Here is a 15,671-nt window from a genome sequence, read left to right as displayed (position 1 = left end):
ATTTGCCATGAAGACAATCAAATCCAAATTATAAATCTTGTGTGTGTGGTCAGTGACTTCTAGATTCTTGCAGACACAAAAGCAAAAATTGTGACCAAGATCATAGCTATACAGATTAGATAAAGCTTCATCTCCTAGGTGCTGCAGAGTTGTACTTGCATATACAGGGCAGAAAATCCCAAGTCCACAGGTAAGAATAATTTTGTAATATACTAAAGACAACAAATAGCTAATGTCATACATACAGAATCTTTATTTTAAAAAAAAATAAAATAAAAATAAGAATTGGGTTTTTCTAAGTGCAAATACAGGTTCACTAGAGAACGCATTGAGACCACACTTCAACAGGCCTTGGAGGCAGTGGTGGATGAGAAGCTGGAGATGACCTAGGCAAGTGCACTTGCAGCCCAGAAATCCAAATGTAACCTGGGCAGCATCCAAAGCAGTGTGGCCAGAAGGCAGGGGAGGGGATTCTACCTCTCTATTCCAGTTTCATGACACTGCACCTGGAGTGCTGTGCCAGTTCTGTAGCTCTCAATAGAAGACACAGACCTCCTGGAGATGGTCCAGAGGAAGACCAGGAAGATGGTCTGAGGGCTGAAGCAGCTCTTGTATGAAGATGGAGTTCGGGAGATTAAGCCTGGGAAGGGAGGATTCTGGGGACATGATGTAGCAGCCTCGTGTACCTAAAGGAGACTCACAAAAAAGTTTCAGAGGAACTTTTGCCAAGAGCATGTAGTTACAGGACAAGAGTGAATGGCTTCAGATTAAGAGAGTAGGTTTAGATTAAGATATCAGGAAGAAATTCCTTTGAGGATGGTGAATCACTGCAATAGGCTGTCTGGGAATTGTGCATGCTCCATCCCTGGAGCTATTCAAGGCCAGGTTAGGTGGGACTCTGAGCAACCTGGTCTGGTGGAAAGTGTCCCTGCCCACAGCAGGCAGACAGGAACCAAGTAATCTGTAAGGGCCCCTTCAACCCAAACTTTCCATTATTCTATCATCTGGCAACACCCCTATGCCTGTTTCAATACAGCAACAGAAGAAAAAAACCAACAAAAAACAACTGCCAAAAAACCCCCACACCTCCAAAACCACAATTTTAAAAAGAAATTATATATGTTGATCCAGCTATTAAAAACTTGTCTTAAAACAATAAACCAAAGGTAAATTCTAAAATCTCCAATTCTATTTTCCCGAGCCTGCTGCAACAGAAGTTTGATGTGTACTCAGAGACAGGATTTGGCTTGACCTATGGAACTCTGAGTAATGGTATTATCTGTTAATTAAAGCAGTAAATAAAGAAAACAAGTAATACTCACATTTCAGTCAAATAAAATTCAGTTTCACTTTATTAAAGATTAAGAAGTGGGGGATAGGATGGGGTAGAAATCAAGAAAGCCATGCCATGAAAGCCATGCAGCTGAACAAAAAGGAAGTGCAACAGACTTACAAATGCTTCAGCAATTTCTTAGAGGTAATTGTAACCCTTAGCAAACTGAGAACCCAAATGATGTTTCTCAAACATATTAAGTTTACATAACAGTCATACAGAAGAGGAGTAGTTCTTCAGCACTTCAGTAAAGGCCAAGATACACTTTTAAACACCACAATGGGCAGAACTAAATGCCTACATTTCAGTTTTTATCAAGATCCCCTTTTCTAGTTGCATATACACTTTCAATAAAAATTAACACACCTACTCAGCCTTCTTGTTGAAAAAATATGTATATTGCAATAAGGAATGAGGCACAGCAGAGTAGACATCTCATACAACCTGCAGTAATTCAGAAAATTACACAATGGCACAAGTCTAAATACCTTTCTCTTCACCCTGGGGCGATATATAGTTAAAGGAGACAACTGGTGTTTGCCAAGAAATGGTGAAACCCTTTCATGACTATATGGAGAAAGCTTTCTCAAAAAAAACAAAGTCAAAAGACAGATTTACAGACTAGAAAAGGGACCTATAGAAAATCCTACTTTCATTTCAAGTGGAAACCAAGGGATGTGGAAGAGAAGTCCCACACTGACTTCTGGACAGTTTAGACCCTGTCTTAAGGCTTTTAGTTAGAAGAAGACCAAAATATTTTCTAGTTTATAAGAAAAAATGCTATTCTGGGGGAATTGTTATGTTCTCCAAAACATGAGGTGCTTAACCACAAGTATGCACATTTAAAATAAATCCTTCAACATTAAGAGTTAAGTTGCTGAAATATTACTGAAGAGCCAGTTGAGATGTCAGAATCAGAGTTTATTAACAAAACAGAAGAAATAATTAAAATAGAGGCTCTATGGAGACGAAATATTTAGAATCAGATAAATGGAAAAGCCACACACAAATGGGAATGTACAAAGTACAAGACGTATTGTGAAATTTGCAGCAGGTACTCTGTAAATGCCGGGGATGCAGAGGAGATCACATACTTATCAAGAATGTTATGAGGCTATTAAACAAACTATCATGCCTAAGACAGAAATGATAGATGAAAAACAAGCGACAGATAAAGGATGATACTCAGTGCACTTGAAACCACCACTTATCTAAGGCAAAGTATGGAAGTTTGGCATGGTATAACCTGAGTTAAAACTCTTGGTATGTACTTGGTGTACAAAATGATTGGAATAATACCATTATTATAATAGTTTTGGATCCCCTTATAGTATTTTTATTCAATTTACAATTTATGGAGAAAATTGCAAAATTACCTGCATTTTGTAACCTGCTAAATGGTTATTCAACACCAATGGCAAGACTTACAGTAAATTAAACATCTGCAACTATAGGTTACATGCTAGTTGTTTTAGATTAACAGAACAATTTGTATACTTCAAGCATCACCAGCAATGTTAGAATTATATCTGTTGCTATAAATATTCCGAACGATTGTTTGGAAATCATATTTTGGCAGTAGGTGCTTTCTGTATGTACAAGATATTTTGAAGACTTTGATTTGGGAATTTATGGAAACCTTCATGTAACACTATCATTCCATGTACTTTTTGTATCAACTGCAGTAAACAATCATTCAACAACACTATTACTACTACATCTAAGAAATAAACAGAAGTGCAGATATTCAAGCTAATAAAATGCTGCTGCCTGGGTATGAAACAAAGAAGTTTCATTGGGTAAGAAAAGTTAATAAAAGCAACTGTGACATATTATATTTATTATTTAATATAAATTTGACTTCAGTAGTCATTTGCTTAGCACACAATATTGTGCAATTCAAGGCATTTATATTTGGTATGCAACAGTGCACTTATAACCCCATAAACTCCTTCTTGACTTGCAAGACAGCTACTAACTTCTACTTAAAATAATAGGCTCTTATTAATATTTTTAGTGCAGAGTTAATTCTCCCCAATATGCATTTTTGTAAACTGTTAAATTTTCTGTAATAATTGATAGAGGTGCTGCAACATTTCCTTGAGTAGGATATAAAAAAGTTTACACTAAAAGTGATACTGTACTGTAAATTAATTGTGACCTGGTCCATTCATTTACAAAAAGCCCTAGTATTGTCAACTAAGTAGACACTTATGACCTAAATTCAAATTCTCCGATCAGCAGCCTCCTTCTTATATTTTGAGTTGTAACACTGGAGAGTTAACATTTCCTTTCACAAAGAAATTTGTATTTCAACACAACCTCAAGTCACATTAAAACCAAAACATAGTATGTACTGATTTCCACAGTCAAATCAAAGCTGCAAGATTTGCTCCAAATAGTATCATAAGAATTATTCCAGAGTTCAATTTCAGTATCAAAGGTAAAGACAAACTCACGTTATACTGCTTATATAAAAAATGAAATCTGAAATTCTTACATTAAAAAATCAAGCAAACCAAGACAAAACTTGGCATATTTTTTTCTATCATTACGTAATTTTTTTCAAGCTAACATCATCTACTTTTCTGATATAGACTGTTGTGACTATAATAAATAACTGGACAAATTTTCCCTTCCTCCTGTTTTTGCTTTTGTTGATGATATTCAAACAGTTCTGCTCATGAAAGAGGAATTAAAAGGTAGCTGTTCAGTGTTCTTAATATCTTGGTGCTTCTCCATTCATTAGAATTTCGGTTGATTTTCTCGTACTTCCTCTAGTTTAGAAAGGATCCACTGTGAAGAAAAAAGTAAAAATTAAAATCTTTCTGTGGTACAAAACAGACAAAGCAGCTGAAACAAGACTAGCTTTTGTCACTGCCTTTACTACCTACTACTGCTCTTTTCCTAACTAAGTTAGGTGTCAAAAATTCTTCTGTAGAGTATAAACCCTTGGCTCTCTAAAACGAAAATTTAGTCATTTAAGCCCCAGTATTCAACATTTGATACCATGTCTAACTAAACTTGTTTTCTCATCTGTACTGCAAGGAAAAAGATTTTCCTCCTACTGCTGTATAGGGATAAAGAGGGATATGTTATTCAGCATTGTCTGAAATGGTAGATAATTTTACAGTTTTACAGAACTGCAAAAGTTCACTTGCAGTCAGAAACCCAGTTTGCAGGATGGCTCCGCCTTTCATGCTCTCTGCAATAGAAACAAATAATCTGAGTGAAAAAAAGAAGACAACATTTAACCCCCATTCTGTCTCTGCTTTCATCTACAACTCCAGACAAATCACAGACAACAGAGAAGCAACAGACAGAAGACAATAATAGGTTGCAGCAGTGTGATAGGTTACTTAGGGAAAAAAAAGCTTTCTTTAACTACATCTTGTTTATTTTAAGGAATTTCATATTGGAATGTTTACAGTACATAGAAGTGAAATTATTTTCCCAAGAATATTAAAAAAAAAAAAAAGAGGGTTGGGGAAAGGGCAGTGACTTTGAAATCTAGAGTAGGACATGAAGTTATATCAAGGGTCTGCCATAAAAATGTGTATACCTCTTGAAGAAACATGAGTCGATAATTAAAAATCAGAACCTGTTACTGTTTCAGGTTCTATCCCCTCATATCAACATTTGTGTTGGCTTTGTGAGTTTCATGGGCCTCTCTAGAAAAATACACACCCCAATATTTTTGTGAAAAGTGTACTAAATTTTTTCACCTTTCTTTTCTTTACTTAAGACTTGTGGTGTATGTAATATGATGTTCTAATTTCACTTTTGGAACTATTCCTGATTTAGCTTGGGCATAGATGGGATTCCTTTCCCAGAGAGACTAACGGACCTCAGCACTGCGCACCTTTGTTCCACTACAGCCAAAAAGAAAAAAACAGAAAACCTCAGTACCTCCCAAGATTACAGACAAGTCAAATTCAGCACAGGCCCCCTACCTTTTCGACGTAAGAGTTACTTGCTATAATTTACCTGTAACTAGAAACTATCCTCACAAAGACAAAAAGCAACTTAAACTGACGACAAAACGCAAAAGCACTTAAACTAATGAGAGAATGTAACTTTTGCCAGCTGTCTCAAACCATGATTCCAGGGAACCACACCCCACTGAAATATACACAAGACTCATTCATTTTTTGTGAAAATTACTAGCTACACTAGTTAAAAACAAGGCAGAACTTTGACCTTATAGCTCTGGTAGCAGATCTGAACTGTTCCTACCATCTGCTGTACTCAAAACTACTGATGTCAAAGTGAAGATGTTACACAGAAAATGTGTATAACAATAGCATCAATATCATAATTCATACGAACTACTGGTATTTTTATTAAGGATTTTCTTAATTCTTAAAAAAAATACCTGTATTTTAAAAAACAGAGCAGTAACATTCCACCCCTACCCACCACCTGAAACAAAACTAGGAGTAGTTTACAAATACTTTTGTTCTATTAAATTTTACTATTTTAATTAATATTCTAGATTTTTTTGTTTTGTTAGCATTACTGCCAATCAATCGGACGAGTGCTGTAATTCAGAAGATTTATGTAGAGAAGAGTCTGGCGTTGGAATTGAGTGTTTTTGAAATTCAGTACTGAGTAGATTATTGCTATTTCCATGATTGTAATAAATATGTAGAAATACTGAATTTCAAATATCCATAGTTTCAGGTTAAGAGTATTTCTGTTACACATTAAAAGTCAAATTTACCACTATAATTTTAATTGTATTTTGACTTTACCTTAGCATCCTCTGGACTTCTAAAATTAATAATTTTTCCAAATTCTTTGGCATGGAAGACAGACTTAACTCGTTCCTAAAAAAAAAAGAACAAACCAAAACAGTAATTCAAACTTGACGTTAGTTACTTCAGACTTTACGACTACAATGCTATTTATTATCAAGGCAGATATAATGGTTCAAACAGCCACATGTACCAAGAATAGTCATCTGAGTATGTTTGCATCACATGCACATACCCTGAGAGAGACCATTTTCTGCATGAAAGCACAGTAGAGTGAACACTCCAGCAGTAAGAGACTCCCGTTTTTACTATGGAGTCCCTGAAACGTGTGTAGGAATGGAAGGCAGATAATGCACATGTGGTAACAAAGTCCATTACTCCCCAAGGTTTTAATTTATAATTCTCCTTCAAGTCATTACTTGAATGGACATTCCACCAATACTGACTTGCAAGTAGCGGACATAGGTAGTGAAAACAGAAACTTAGGCTTCAGAAAGAAAAACATAAGGAGTTATTTGCAAAATACAGTTTTCAACCATAGATTTCAATAAAGAGCATACTGCAGACATGTTAATGAATTCTGAAATGACTGCTGTGTAGGGGTAAAGATGGATATGTTATTCAGCATTGTCTGAAATGGCAGAAACGCTAAGAATTATTTCATCCTGTAAAAGTTCACTTGCAGTTAGAAATCCAGTTTGGAGGATTCCAAACCAATATGGCTCTGCCTTTCATGCTCTCTGCAATAGAAACAAATAATCTGAGTGAAAAACTGAATGATGCTGTGCACCATCAAGATTGTCCTGACAATCAGTATGTGCAATTACACACCTGAAGTTTATTAAAAACAGAAACAAAACACTGGCTGACAAATTTATTGAATGAAACTAAGTTCAGTGACTATACCAATAAGAATTTAAGAATTTTTTTAAGAAACTGCCTCTGTAAATAGTCATTGGTGGTCATCTTTCTCCTTATGCCCTTTGCCAGCTTACCAGGGAAAGGAATTTAGAAGATTTTTTTTAAGGAAAAATTGCAACTAAGAGCAACATTCTTCAATTTGCATTGAGAGAGAAAAATACATGTCATTACAGTCATTTTTGAAGACAATAAAATACTATATGCTCCAGAGAGCATAATAAAAATATTCTGCAATCTACTGAGCTTTTTGTTGTATCAGCATTTTCCAGACTATGAATACACCATGAACTGGTGCATACAAACAAAAAATTCCTACAGCTCAAGGAATAATCTCAACTGCAAATACCAAGCCACCATACTGCTTAAAACAGCCAGAGACTAGTTAACTGAGGAGTTCACCCATGCCAAGTTTCAACTCCTTTCTCTAAGTGCACTGTAAATACAAAGGAGATGAAGAATTCAGAGGAGAGTGAGCAGAAATTCAAAGACCAATTTCATAAACACAAAAAGGCAACAGAACACAGTAAGAGTAACGTACCTTGGCTTCAATGCGCAATCTTCGACCATCAACGATGAATGGTTCTTTGGTAAATTCATCGTAAGTGTATTGCCATTCACATGTCAGCTGTCCAAATGCCCCTTTTGTCACAAATAACACACCGCTAGGCACCAGAAAACAAAAGTAGTTTTAAAAATTAAAGTAATTTAAAAAATACTTAGAAGTCATCATGTCTCCCTTGCTTTAGTGAATTTGTCATTGCAAAATAGGTTTCATCTCATGATCTTTAACTATACAGCACACTTTCCAAAAGAGTGAACTTTGAAACTCCCTCTAACATTTAAAATACTGTGCTTCACAGCAAAAATGTAACACTACTTAAAAGTGTATTTGAGAAGGATGCCCCATGCTCCACTGCTAGACATTGACTGTTCTTGTATCACCCTTTCTCTCCTTCAATACACCATCACAAGTGAATCCCACAGTTCAGGTGATTTTAGTCTAACCCAGTTTATAGCAAATTCTTTGCAGGTAAAGAAACCTTAAAATCAATATTTCTTTCCCTTCCTGGACAGGAGAGAAGTAACACTGAACACTCTTCTGCTGAACACTGACACTGTTGAAGATGACTGCCAACGTGTTAGGCATACCTTCCCCATTATTTTGTCTACATATACAGTGACAGTGCAGTTACTGACCAGCAATCATCAAGGCATGCATATTGGATGACTGTCTTAAGTACATATTATTTGGAGTCAAAACTGTTTACCTTTTTGTTACCATTAACAGATCTGTACTGTTGACCATAGCATGTGCAATATATCTGAGTTTTGCAAATCTTCCATTTTCAATTTTCTAAAAGAGATAAAAGTTTTATAGCTTTGAATATGCTAGTTATGTACTAATTTTGTGCTTAAAAGGTATTTATGCTCCAAAAATATAAATTGTAACAAAGCACATACTTTAAAATAAAAGGCTATTTTCATAAAGTCAGCATATAATGAACATCTGTAACAGCTAATGTTCATAACTACTTGGTTGCTATTAATACATCTATGTAAATAAAAATCAATCCTAACCAAAACTGACAAGAAACAATATAACTTCTCAAAAAATTCCAGGACTCAGTTTTCTTCATTTCTTATTTCTACATTTTGGTACTGAACTTCTAACTAACACATTTTTGAGACAACAAACAAAATAAAGAATCCTTTCCTATTTTATTTCATTACCTCCAAAATATGGACTAACAAACTCTGAGAATAAATCTATACTTAACTGTATATAAGCACTATTATCATGTAGACAGTGGGACTTAAAATAACGCACTTGAGGTAATACTTAGCATTCCTCTATATTCTTTTGTTTCCCCATAAACGTAACCATTTCCTACAATTAGTGTGAATATTGTAGCAGAATATTTTAAATATTGATGACATTTGATGACATATTGATGAGAAGATTAATAACTTTTTTAAAACAAAGCCCTGTACGTCTCACATGACTTGGTAAACACTGGATTTCTGACTTTCTCAGCAGTGAGTGATTGAACTAGTGGTCAAATTAATACTGCTCTTTCTTGATTAGGAATAGCAACAGGACTGCTTGCATGCTTCCCAGCTGTTACAGCTTGGAAGCAACACCAGATTAGAACAAATTACTGCGATTCAATAAAATTTTAACTACAAATCTGTAGCTTCAGATATGTATGCCAAAATTTTCAAAATACCTAGATTAGTTCTTAAAAGAGTTAAGAAAGAAAAGCCATTTAATGTGTGTTCCCCAACACAGTAAAATGATGAAGACTTTTAATTAGGGTAAAAAACTTCAAATTTGACTGCATGGATAATTCCACTTGCCCAAACAGACATTTTAAAAATTATGTCTTCCCAAATGATACTGATTCTTTTGCGACTAAAATGCATGAATATTTGAGTAGCAGACTACCCTAAAGAGAGCTTTCCAAACAGCTCTTCGAACGTTCAAATTATCTCTCTCCAACTCTGTCAGGTTACAGCTATTGGTCATGTGCCTACGTATGTAAGTCACTGTTTGCATTTATTTCTGCAAGAGCTAGTGTCAGGAGCAGGATGAATTCAGCAAGAAGAATGGCATAAGAAATGAGGAAAAAAGGGTTTGGAAAAATAAACTACTATTTTTTTAATTTTTGGAAACTTCTTATTCAAGTTTTATTGAGGTGCCTTGTTGTGCCTCTGAAATATGTCTCTCCCTGCCTCTTCTATTAAAAGCTTGGACCTAAATAAATAAATAACTAAATAAACTCTCTAAAATGTAGCCCCTACAACATTCCAGTATATAACACACTGGATGGTTAGAAGACAGAGGAGGCTGTATGGACAAACTACAGACAGTGTGGATAGGATACCTGACCCACAGGTCAGGTTACTGGTCTAGGTCTGTGCTCTGATGGACTTTCATCAGTGGTCTAGAAAAAAAAGACAGGGAAATAGAAGAGAACACTTGTAAGAACTTAAAGAAATAAGGGGAAGGGAAGGGGAAGGGAAAGAGCAAGGGTGGTTCAGAATAGGTATAAAATACACTTAACTGCAAGACACTGTGACAATGACACAAATTTTTCTTATTGACCAAATATATAAATATCACACAGAATGACCAGTATCTCTGTTCTATTCAAAGTAAGTATAGGATAAAAGCATTTAGCAATTTAGCCCTATTAGGATGAAGAGGATTTCTCATGTTGGAGAAAGTAACTTTCTTGTGCTTTGCATATCACTGAAGTAAGGTTCACAATCAAAATAATAATTTTTCTTTAAGTGGGACTTAGGAAAGGGGTGTTACTTCTTTCTGTCTTCTCATTAGCTTGCTAGCTGATTTTCAACAAGTCAGGTCCCCCTGCTGTAACTTACTCAGTTTACAGATAAAAAATTGGGAATTGTGAAAATTATTATGGAATTACTTATTGCACAAGTGACAACCTTAAACAAAAGCTATTCTAACGTATACCAAATTTCACAAGAAGTGTTTCATTCTGATTACCAAACATGTGATTTGTGGAGCTTAAAAACATTGTTGGCATGTGGTATGCACAGATAACTAGTCCTCCTTCTTAGCTATGAGTCAAATATCAAACTCAAATTATCTGTGTTTATAGCTTTGTAAACAACAGGAGTAAATTGGGAAATAAAACACATGGAAATGTTGCACAGGCTATTTACAAAATGGTAAGCACCAACTACTTTTAAATTTTCTGCCTTTGGATTTTTCTACCCTTAATTTACAAACTTTATCCCTTTTAGCATTATACTTACACCTATTCATTAGGAAATACATCATACAGGGAGACTGCTGAAAATTGTTATAACAAGCTCTCCAGGGCACTCTGCTACCAAAGTGCCTTATACAACTCAAACATAAAACAATATACAATTGATCACTCAATACAGATACATAAATAGTTCTTAAAACTTTTATGGTATGTAGCTACTCTTGGAGAAAGACAGCAACTTGAACCACTGTTAGGTGATGCAAAACTATGAAAGGTAACATTGATCAGTCATTCTTAGTTCAGTGTTAGTTTGTAAGAGAATACATACAAATTTTTAATAACACAATGTCTGTATTTCAAATTAAAAACACTTTAATAATCTGATTAAGTATATGCAAATCTATTTTTAAAAATACACTCCAGAATCTATAAAGCATGAAATAACACAAGAAGAGATCCCCTCCTTTGCAAATTCTTACCTGTAGTAAAATTATTTAGATGTCACTGCAATAATCTAACAATTAATGTGATCAGAGTTATGCATATATATGCAAATATTCTCAACGTCTTAAAAGTGGTATCTCTGCACTTGGAGAGATTCCTAATCACACCACACCCTCAATGTAATATGAGAAGCAAGCAGAGAGGCCTTTGAAAAAGTTAGAAAGTATACAGAGCAAAATTAAGTAGTGGAGGCAAAAATTAAAATCTATTATTCTCTGGTAATAGTTCTAAAAAATATTAGTAGTATGTGCAATACTTAAGTCAGAATGTTTGATATCCTTGAAATCATCACAGATGAAACGTATGTAAGGAATCACTGAAAAGGCTGTTACTGCTTAAAAAGTGGTTACAAATCTGTTGTTCTCTCCTGATGTTCAGACAAACTTTCATCTACACTACCAGCGTATTTCCTTATGAACTGGTTTCTGTCCAAATGTGTGAATTCTAAAGGCAATCTATTGTTGTTGCTAGAAACTCCAACCCTGAATGCATCTTGCAGCTCAAATTATAAGGTAACTTTTTCAAAAGCTGTAGAATTGCTAATTTCAGTAGGCTAATGTGGCCACTCCTCCCCACAGAAACATTTAATAGTTCTAAGCAGTTCCCAGATGACTTTTTAGATGCAGTTTGAATGAGTGTGAAAAAACGGGGAAAATTGTTAAAGAAAAAATCACATGCAAAACATTCATTTTTCGCCATGCAAAATTCTCTCATTTATGAATAATAACCACCAATAATCCTTTATAACCCACTTCCAAATTTTAGTTATCCTAATGTGCAATATCATTATACAAAATGCAAAGCAATGCACAATGTCTGTGATGTGTTAGTGCCTGTATTCAAGATTCCATTTAGCCATTCTGAACAGTAACTTTGAAATCAACCTGGTTTTACTAAAAATCAATGGAAATTTGTGGTCAGGGTTAACATTTAAATCTAAGGCCACAGTATGCAAGACAATAAAAATTAGGACAGCAGCTTTCTTTCAGAATGCAAAACTCCTACTTCACAGCAAAAATATAAATTGCCTATGCTGACTGGCTGAATTATCTTAAAAAATTTTTGATCTTAATACACAGGAGAATTTGTTTGAGAAGCTGAAATGGAGAAACCATACTGATCTACACTTTCATCATGATGACCATATGTAAACTGCCAATACAACCAAAACTCTTGGATTCATATAATTTGATGTATGATTACAGCATTAGCAAGGAAATGAAAGAATATTGTCTTTAAGCTTCAGTCGCAGCTTCAGACACAATCCAGTTAAAATGAAACGGTGTAATGCAAGCTTCCATGTTCCTCTGGAACAACTAGTGTTAGCTGGTTTCAGACAGCTTCCCATAAATGACTTCTATTTGGGACTGGGCAATGGCTCTGTAATAGTATCCAAATGTTACATATTTAAGTGGTAAGGATCTAAATTTTTCCTTTAAGCCAGAGAGACAAGGTTTTCCAAAGCCTGACATCTGTGTCTCAGTAAAGGGACCAGTAAACTAGATGACATGCATGCATAGCTGGTGAGCGTATGGACAATGTCAAATAAAAATGAAGTTACTCTGAACTTCATAAAGAATACAAGTTTACAAAGTGAAACCTTACTTTTAGGGCACTTTAGGACATGGATGTTTATGTTTTGATTTGAACCCAAGCTCAAGAGTAGTGAGGGAAAGACAAAAAGAATTAGCATGACATATTTTTCCGACTCCTCAGATGTTCTTCCTGACAGACCAAAATGTAACTAATAAGGAACAAGGGCCTGCTCAAATCACTTCAACATCCTACCTGATATGAAGAAACCTGAAGCTCATGACCAAAAAGAACCACTAAACCAAAAGCTGAACACCACCAATACAACAAGATATGGTATTGAAGCACAGCTTTGAAGGACTGTCCTCTCTGAAGCAACATAATTGTGCGGTAACCTTACAGAACACAGTATAAGTATCCTCACAAACTCACACATTATAAAAGCAAATTTAAAATAATAGTACAAGAAATATTTTGCATGAGTTTTGAGGTTGGGTAGACATTGACACAGAGAAACAATGACAGTATGGTGCACTGCTAATGACTTAGCTTCAAAAGAACAAAACAAGTCTTTCAGCTTTATTCCTTGGTAGTGCCAAGACCTTGGATGTTTATTGCTTCTGAAAATTACTAATAGCAATTTATGTATAGGGAGTCTATAAAGGGTATATAAACATATTTGCCAACTCCAATGGGCAAATTTGTTAGTTTTGTTTGGCTGCATTTTTTTAATTAGCATTCTACAGTTTTTTAATCTAGTAAGTAAAGAACAAACTCCTTTCAGTTACACTGCAGTGTAACTTGAATCAGTAATATCTGATGCAGAAATACTACCATTCATACCCAATTTTACCTCTATGTTATGCATAAACTTGTAGGACTGTAAGTTTCAAAAATTTAAAAGCTAGGTCAATTTTTGGTAAAAAAATTATTACATTTCTAAAGCTGTTTTAGAATGAGGAAGAAATATACTCTTCTCACAAAATTCATATGCATTTTTTTAGGAAGACTGGACATTAGGAAAAAACCAATTTTATAGGATAAAAAATAGAAATGCAGTAAAGCAGTAAAAAGGAAAAAGGTAATGTTAAGTAACATTATTCAAATTTTCAAAAAGTTAATTAAATGTTGCAGTAACTTTTCCATTATGTTATACCTAACTTCCTTAACTTTTTGTCATCATGTCTTTTTTCACAACTGAAGAGCAAAATTATTTCCTATGTTCTTCAAGGAAATATAGGAGATCTATTTGTATCTGAAATATTCAAAATCCTTCCCACAGTGTTTCAGGCTGTTACACACTGCTGTTCAGCCTTTCATCTGTTTCTGCAAGGTATCCTTTTAAGGTGACAGCATTACAAAACAACTAGCAACACATGACCTGTAGCAATCATAAGCATCAGCAATTTCAGCTGAAACCATCTCCCTAATTTAGTTTGTCCCCCTTTATTTTCATTATATTAAAGGCAAAGGGTAATTGCCTAAGAGATCACCCTATACAGCAGTTTTTGAATGAACAATGCCAGAGTAAGTGATCTTAAAAATTTTAATAGTTCTTCCCCCAGAGTTTTGATAAATGGAAGCCAACAGACAATGAAAGACAACACTGGCTGTTCAGATGGTGGTAAAAGAATTATTTCTCACTATAATACTGGTACAGAATTCTCTATTACAAGTATCTTTCAAGTGCAACACAAAAATCCGAATTTAGTAACAAACAACAAAAAAAGAATGAGAAAATTGTGCAAGTATTTCAGTGAATACAGAACAAATGGTTTTGTTAAGAAACCAGAAACTTGTAAAGGTATTTGGTAGAATTTATAATAGCAAATTGTATTATAAATTCAGTCGATCAGTATTGACACTTTCCCCTCATCCCCCACATCTAGGTAAATAAAAATCTAAATACTTTTGCATATTACATATGTTTTATTACATAACATCTTGAAGAACTACTGATATTCTATACATCTGTCTTTGGTTTTTAATGGAGTTTAGTTCTGCGGTGGATTTTAAACTTATGAAACAAATAAACTTATGAAACAAATAATTTATAATCAAAATAAATAAAAAAACCCCTGCTATTTCACATGTCTAAGGATAGCAGAAGATACACAAAATAAGTATTACAAAATTATAGTAAAGCAAATGATAAATGAAAAATTTAAAAGTCTATGATAATGCTTCTTGAAAAATGTACAGTAATTTCACGAATACAAGCCGCACCAATTTGACTAAGATTTTGCTCCTAAACCGGAAATGCGGCTAATACTCAGGAGCGGCTAATATGTGAATAATTTTCTCACATTTACAACCTCAGAAGTGCCAGCCAGAGTGCCCAGCCGAGCTGCTGCAAAGTCGGCATTTTGCGATTGTTACAAATTGCTATTCTGTTGCACCGCGGGTAGAGCCTGGCTGCCTGCAGGCAGCATAGGGGGCAGGGAGAGAGGCGGGAGAGCTTCCTCCTTCCCTCCTGGACTACCACAGCCTGGGGGAGAGACGGGGGGGGCCCGCGCCGCCATTGCCGCGGCTCTGGGAGGTGGGGGGGACCCGGGCCGCCACTGCTGCGGCTCTGGGAGGTGGCGGGGCACCCGGGCCGCCATTGCTGCGGCCCAGGGAGGAGGGGGGGGACCCAGGCCGCCATTGCCGCGGCTCTGGGAGGCGGCGGGGGACCCGGGCCGCCATTGCCGCGGCTCTGGGAGGCGGTGGGGGACCCGGGCCGCCATGGTCGCGGCTCTGGGAGGCGGCAGGGGGCTCCGTCCCTGCCTGCCACAACAGGGCAGCGCCGGGCCATGGTGACCGAGCCCAGTGGCAGCGGCGGCTGGCCCCCAGTGGCCCCGCCGAGTGGCAGCGCCGGGCTGGGCTACCTGGCCCCGT

At 35.9% G+C, this 15,671-nt stretch overlaps 1 protein-coding gene across 5 annotated transcripts in view; it reads right to left on the bottom strand.

Annotated features, from left to right (window-relative positions):
- Positions 1–1,323: 1,323 nt before the first annotated feature.
- The window catches only part of VPS13A (vacuolar protein sorting 13 homolog A), a 121,179-nt gene continuing 106,831 nt past the window's right edge, over positions 1,324–15,671 (bottom strand). For all 5 annotated transcript variants that reach the window (XM_033085189.1, XM_033085190.1, XM_033085191.1 and 2 more), the window contains 4 exons: positions 8,280–8,365; positions 7,550–7,673; positions 6,088–6,162; positions 1,324–4,129 (listed from right to left, as the gene is read on the bottom strand). In XM_033085189.1, coding sequence (XP_032941080.1) covers positions 4,079–4,129; positions 6,088–6,162; positions 7,550–7,673; positions 8,280–8,365 — 336 coding nt within the window. In that variant the 3' untranslated portion in view covers positions 1,324–4,078. The remainder of the gene's footprint in view (positions 4,130–6,087; positions 6,163–7,549; positions 7,674–8,279; positions 8,366–15,671) is intronic.

Source organism: Catharus ustulatus, chromosome Z (genome assembly GCF_009819885.2).
Source record: "Catharus ustulatus isolate bCatUst1 chromosome Z, bCatUst1.pri.v2, whole genome shotgun sequence".
Lineage (NCBI taxonomy): Eukaryota > Metazoa > Chordata > Aves > Passeriformes > Turdidae > Catharus > Catharus ustulatus.
The sequence above is the reverse complement of the archived record's forward strand: the minus strand, read 5'-3'. Positions and strand labels throughout refer to the sequence as shown.